This window comes from Somniosus microcephalus, chromosome 8 (assembly GCF_052327205.1).
Source record: "Somniosus microcephalus isolate GS21.2 chromosome 8, FLI_Smic_1.0, whole genome shotgun sequence".
NCBI lineage: Eukaryota > Metazoa > Chordata > Chondrichthyes > Squaliformes > Somniosidae > Somniosus > Somniosus microcephalus.
In genome coordinates this window covers 69,643,689-69,650,516 of record NC_140994.1, presented here as the reverse complement: position 1 = coordinate 69,650,516, position 6,828 = coordinate 69,643,689, and the positions used below count along the sequence as shown (strand labels likewise).

Here is a 6,828-nt window from a genome sequence, read left to right as displayed (position 1 = left end):
TTTTAATCCGTGTGTTAATGTTGAAATAAAAAATCTCTGTGAGAGATAATGTATCTGTGTGTTTCTGTTAACGTGGATTCAGTTCTATGTCCCCCACTCTAACACCCAATGTGGGAGCTGTGAAAGTCATAAATAATTCCTGCATAGCTCAGCCATGTGAGCAGAAAGACCCCAGGATCCGATTCTGGATTCCTGCTGGCTGCAAGTTCTCTAGTATCAGCAGCTTGAGCCTTTGATGATCTTTGCTGTGGCCCTCTTGTGTCTGCTCCTCTCCTGTGACATTGGACTCCTGCTGGCTGCTGACTCTGCTCGAAGGACAACTGCCCCAGCCTCAGATGTTCCCCTGCTTCCAAACTGCACCGCAATCACCAGTTGCATGGAGGAAAACATTGAACCAAAGAATCCCCTCTGGAAACAGTCTCTTGGCACGACACAAACAAACAGGTAACTCTATTCCATCTTGTTTTCACATCATAGGCAAAACCTTTAGCTTTCATTTGTCACAGAAAAGGGGTCTAAATGATGAAATATGCTCCCGAAACACTGGTGAAAATTCTGGAATGCCAAGTAATTAAAGAGAATTTACCCCATTCCATTAGAGTAGTGGCTTTGATTATAAGCCTATTTTCAGGGATGCTGCAAGGCTGGCTGGTGGGGAGAGCTAATGGGGGTCATGGTGTTAAAGAAGCTGGGTTGTTCTCCTTACAGCAGAGAAGGTTGAGAGCAGATTTGATAGAGGTGTTCAAAATCATGAGGGGTCCAGACAGAATAGAGAGAAACTGTTCCCATTGGTGGAAGGGTCAAGAACCAGAGGACACAGATTTAAGGTGATTGACAGAAGAATAAAAGGTGACATGTGGAAAAACTTTTTTATGCAGCAAGTGGTTAGGATCTGGAATGCACTGTCTGATAGAGTGGTGGAGGTAGACTCAAGCGTAGGTTCCTTGCAGTCAGAATCAGGGGAGTTTATAATGGGGAACAAAGAAATGGGGACCAATTAAATATATATTTTGGTTCCGTCTTCACAAAGGAGGACACAAATAACCTCTCAGAGATGTCGGGGAACATAGGGTCTGATGAAAGGGAGGAACTGAAAGAAATCAGTATTTTTAGGGAAATGGTGTTAAGGAAATTGATGGGATTGAAGGCCGATAAATCCCCAGGGCCTGATAATCTACATCCTAGGGTACTTAAGGAAGTGGCCCTAGAAATAGCAGATGCATTGCTGATCATCTTCCAACATTCGATGGAATCTGGAACAGTACCCATGGATTGGAGGGTAGCTAATGTTACCCCACTATTCAAAAAAGGTGGAAGATGGAAAATGGGGAATTACAGACCGGTAAGCCTGACATCGGTAGTGGGGAAAATGCTAGAGTCCATATTAAAAGATGTAATAGCAGAGCACTTGGAAAACAGTGACAGGATCGGACAAAGTCAACATGGATTTACAAAGGGTAAATCGTGCTTGACTAATCTACTGGAATTTTTTGAGGATGTAACTGATAAAATAGATAAGGGAGAACCAGTGGATGTGGTGTATTTGGACTTTCAGAAGGCTTTCGATAAGGTCCTGCATAAGAAATTAGCGTGTAAAGTTAAGGCACATGGGATTGGGGGCAAGGTACTGACTTGGATAGAGAACTGGTTGGCAGACAGAAAGCAAAGAGTTGGAATAAACGGGTCTTTTTCCGAGTGGCAGGCAGTGACGAGTGGGGTACCGCAGGGATCGGTCCTTGGCTATTCACAATATATATTAATGATCTAGACAAGGGAACTAGATGTAATATCTCCAAATTTGCAGACGACACAAAGCTGGGTGGGCATGTGTGCTGTGAGTAGGATGCCGAGAAACTCCAGGATGATTTGGACAGGTTGGGTGATTGGGCAGAAGCATGGCAGATGCAATATAACGTGGATAAATGTGAGGTTATCCACTTTGGTAGCAAAAACAGGAAGGCAGATTATTATCTGAATGGCAATAGATTGGGAGAAGGGGAAGTGCAACGAGACCTGGGTGTCCTTTTGCACCAGTCGCTGAAGGTAAGCATACAGGTGCAGCAGGTGGTTAAGAAGGCAAATGGTATGTTGGCCTTCGTAGCGAGAGGGTTTGAGTACAGGGACGTGGATGTCTTGCTGTAGTACAGGGCCTTGGTGAGACCACATCTTGAGTATTGTGTGCAGTTTTAGTCGCCTTATCTGAGGAAGGATGTTCTTGCCATGGAAGGAGTTCAGCGAAGATTCACCAGGCTGATACCTGGGATGGCAGGAATGACGTATGAGGAGAGCTTGGATCGATTGTGCTTGTACTCGCTGACAGGACTGGACAGACTAGATGCAGGAAGAATGTTCCCGATGGTCGGGGAGTCCAGAACCAGGGGTCACAGTCTAAGGATAAGGGGTAGGCCATTTAGGACAGAAATGAGGAGGAATTTCTTCACCCAGAGAGTGGTGAACCTGTGGAATTCTCTACCACAGAAGACGGTTGAGGCCAATTCATTAAATATATTCAAGAAGGAGTTGGATATATTTCTCAAGGCTAAAGGGATCAAGGGGTATGGGGAGAAAGCAGGGACCGGGTACTGAATTCGGATGATCAGCCATGATCGCATTGAATGGCGGAGCAGGCTCGAGGGGCCGAATGGCCTACTCCTGCTCCTATCTTCTATGTTTCTATGTTTCTATGATTTTATGACAGTATGGAACAGGCTCCATGGTGCAGCTGGTCATTTCCTATCTGTTTTTGTTTGTTTGATACTGAAAGAGATTCCCTTGTAAGTGAAATGACTTCAGCTACAATGTCACTTCATGTGGAATCTGCAGATGGAAATGTTGAGTGAAATGAGTTGGAGGAACGACTAAAGTATACAATAAAATCTGATATTGTGAAATATCAAGCCATGCCTTACAATCTACTTGCTTTTGTAAACTGTATGAAAGGCAACTGTGAGGAGTTGTTCAATAATTTATAGCAAGCTGAAGAGATTCTGAGGTCGCTTAGTGTATTCAATATATTGTGTTATTCCTCAAGGCCAAGTTCTATCAATTGGAATAACTGAATTCAATTGTAATTGTTGCTCTGTTTTATTAACTCGCTGTAAAATAAAGTAGCTTAATGATGTGCAATGGGTCTCGTCTTACACAGTGTTTGCTCAAAGAGATTGAAGAAGTCCCTGTGAGAAAGAAAGGAATATCTGATTCAACTCAATAGTGGACACATAAGATGTGCTTTGATTATTTTGTGCTTTCTTGCAGCAACACACTGAACGATTGCTTGAAAGCAAAACCCGTTCAGCTTCAATGTCAATTCATGTGGGGCACACAGAAAAAAAGCATTAACTTGGACGACACGAAGTATAGATTACAAGATTTATTACAGGCTGGTGTGAAATATCAGGCCATGTCTTACAACCAAGTCGCTTTTGTAAACTGTCTGCAAGGCAACTGTGAAGAGGCAATTCAAAACTTAAAGGAAGCTGAAAAGATTCTGAGGGAGAATCATGAACATGAATTTGAAAGAAGAAGCATCATCACCTATGGAAACTATGCCTGGGTATATTATCACATGGGACAACTGACAGAGGCCCAGTCCTACCTCGACAAGCTGAAGATGACCTGTAAACGATTTACTAATGGCTCTCGGTATACAGCACTGATACCTGAAGTATACGGGGAGAAGGGTTGGTCACTGTTGAGTTCTGTCAGTCAACACTATAAAGAGGCAAAGGAATGTTTTGAGAAGGCTCTGGAGGAAGATCCTGACGACACTGAATGGAATGTTGGTTATGCGACTGCTCTATTTCGTCTGGAAGGGTTTTCTGGTACCCCAGAGAGTGGTGAACCCAGTCAATCAGTGAAGCAGTTGTGACGTGTGCTGGAGCTTGATCCAGATGACTCTGTATCCATGGTGTTGTTGGTTCTAAAACTACAAGAGATCAATCAAAAGGAGGAAGCTCTCACATTAGTTGAACAAGCATTGCAGAGGTCCCCTGACCTTCCATATGTAACTCGTTATACAGCAAAAGTTTTGAGAAGAGAAGGAGATGTGGAAAAAGCTGTGGCCCTGTTGAAGAAAGCATTAGAAATTAGCCCAAACTCTACCATCTTACACCACCAAATAGGTCTGTGTTACAGAAACAAACTACATAAACTGATCAAAAATCCAGGCAGCAAAGACCCTCGCAATCCTGCTTTTCAATGGAAAGCTGAGTTGATCAAACTATGCAAGTACCATTTTGAAAAGGCATTTGGGCCCCGCCCATTAGCATCTATTAATGTAAAACTGGATTTTGCAGGAATCCGTTTATTAAATGGAGAATATCTCAAAGCAGAGGAGATCTACAGCAATCTACTGAAATTAGAGGATATTCATCCTGATAATAAGCAGGCAATGGCCCAAAAATTCGTGTCGGGGGCTTCCTGCGGGTGCAAGCCCCCGACCTACACTTACCTAGCGCACTGGCAGTTGAGGCCTGGGCCTGCATGGATTTCCTGTCTGTGGCCCGGTCCAGCTCCCGGTGCGCTGTGCTTGCGTGATCCAGCGGCGTAGTTAGTGCGATGCGTCCGCTGGGATCACGTGAGCCATGGCCAACCAATCGGAGGAGGGAAAAGCCCATTCATGAGTTTGACAGAAAGAACTGTCAAACTCATGAAAACTCTGGGCACCCAAAACAGTACTTAACCTTAAATTAATTTGAAAAAAAATCACACTATTTAAATCAACTATAAATAACATTAAATAGCTATTTTAAACTAAAATTTAAATTTTTGAAAAAAATAATTTTATAAAAATCGGGGCTAAAAATACACTTACCTTACTGTAAAGTATTTAAAAATAATAAACCTGTGGAAAAAATGTTCTAATTTTAATTAATTGACCACTTACCTTTTAAAATGAAGTCCTTACGCCTGTTTTTTAAATGTGCAAAAAGTAGAGGCCTTCACGCACGGGCAAACCTGTAAAAAAAAAGGAAGTTCAACGTGCACGTGCAGACTCCCGTGCGCACGCGTTCGACCTCTGAGCCCCTTGGTTCAGAGGATCGGAAATGCCGGTTTCCCGCGCATGCGTAGTGCATGCAAGAAACCGGCACTTCCATCGGGTCCACGCGTGAGTACTCCGTCCGTACTCACGCGTTGGGACCCGAATTTCTGGGCCAATATGTTTGCAGGCTGGGTTATTTGAACTGCATCAGAAACGATCTGAATGAATGGCCATCACCCATTTTCTGGAAGGACTTAGGGGGAAAAATTTGGTTGCTTTGCGCTTCCTGTTAGTGCCCGGGCACGGTGCCGCCATCACCTCCTGTGAAATTCAGCAGCAGCGCCAACCATTAGCGCCCTGTGGCGCTGCGCCACTGGCGGTGACGTCATCGCCGTGCACAGTGCCTCGCTCGCGAGCTTTGGTAGTGCCCCCTGACTTACCACCGGACGCTATGTCCAACGGGGTCATGGGGGCCTACCTGCGGCCGGGGTGGCGCTATTTAAAGGCACGGTGCCAGGCGGCCATTTTTGTTGCTGGCTGCCTGCCAGCACCTGCCTCCGCTGCCGTCCCCGGCCTCCTTACCCGCCCTCCCCCCCATGGAGTGCTGGCTGCACTCCATGAGCCCGGCACTTCTCGAGTGCTAAGCTCTTTTGCTGGCACTCCCAATCCCTGGGGAGGAAGGCCTGCAATACCGCGCCACGTCACGCTGCGATATTCCCTCGCAGCACCCCAAGAGGGAGGCGGGTCACTTCCAGTAGCGCCCCGCTTCCCTCTTGGGGTGCTACCACTCAATTTCTGTCACGGGGGCGCTAATTTTTCCGGGTCGCTAAAAGTAGCGTCCTGGCAAAGTTAGCGCCTGCAAAGGGGCGCGACTCAATTTTTCGCCCTTAAAATCCAACGTGGCACAAAAGAACGGCAAAAGTGTTGCGAAAACTTGAGAAAGATTGCAACAAAACAAATTGACAGGAATCCCAGAGACAGCAAGGCCTTTGGTGTTTTTGGGTTACTGCACCAGCTGGACGGGGAGAAGTGTGAAGCTATTGAGTGCTTTGAAAAGGCCTTGGAGTTTGATTGTGGCAATGAAGAATATCTAAGTGCTCTTTGTGAATTTTGCCTTTCTATCCAGGTCAACGCTGACTTTCCCAGCTAAAACTACACACAGCGGGGTTGAGTTTCTGCTTTGGGCTCAAACTGCGCTTGAAATTTTGCTGGTTATGTTACAGTGCAAGTTTCCGTTAAAATGCATTTGTGTAAATACAAACGTAAGAGTGTTGTGCCTTTCACCTGTTTAATCCTCTTTAGAACAACTACATGTTTGATTTATGTAACCTACTGGTTCAGATACGATCATTTAGCACAGTGCAAGCTTTACTACTGGATTGCAACATTTATCTATTGTTATTATTGATCTTTTGGTCCCTTTCACGTGGTGTTGATTGCTAGAGATCTGATTGGTCCATAGGAATCACAGGTGACTGATGAGTCCAATGCGGGACCTACAGTCTCTGTCACAGGTGGGGCAGACGGTGGTTGAAGGGGTGGGTGGGTGGGGTGATTGGGAGCAGTATGGCGTTCCGGTCTGTCGCTGTTGGGGTTGTCCATGAGAGTCCTGCCTTTCCAGGTCCCAAACTTCATTTTAAAGGGTGGAAGATGCCTGTGCGTGAATTCTTTTAACGTGGGGTGGCCGTTGCACACCAGCTACCACACGGGCTTGACAGAGCAAGGTCTTGGTCCAATGGCAAGGGGATCCAAGACGGTTGGAGCCCGGAAATTACTGGGTTTATTGAATTCAGTTTCACAGTTTGTCACGATGAGATTTGAACTCCTGACCTCTGGGTTCCTGGTCC

The 6,828-nt window shown here is 45.5% G+C and overlaps 1 protein-coding gene across 1 annotated transcript; it reads left to right on the top strand.

The window, feature by feature from the left end:
- The first annotated feature begins 3,904 nt into the window (after window positions 1-3,904).
- LOC147113625 (antiviral innate immune response effector IFIT1-like) lies at window positions 3,905-6,131 on the top strand. Its single transcript, XM_085996142.1, has 2 exons — window positions 3,905-4,387; window positions 6,108-6,131. The coding sequence occupies exons 1-2, from the start codon at window positions 3,905-3,907 to the stop codon at window positions 6,129-6,131; spliced, it is 507 nt and encodes a 168-aa protein (XP_085852268.1).
- The last annotated feature ends 697 nt before the right edge of the window (window positions 6,132-6,828 follow it).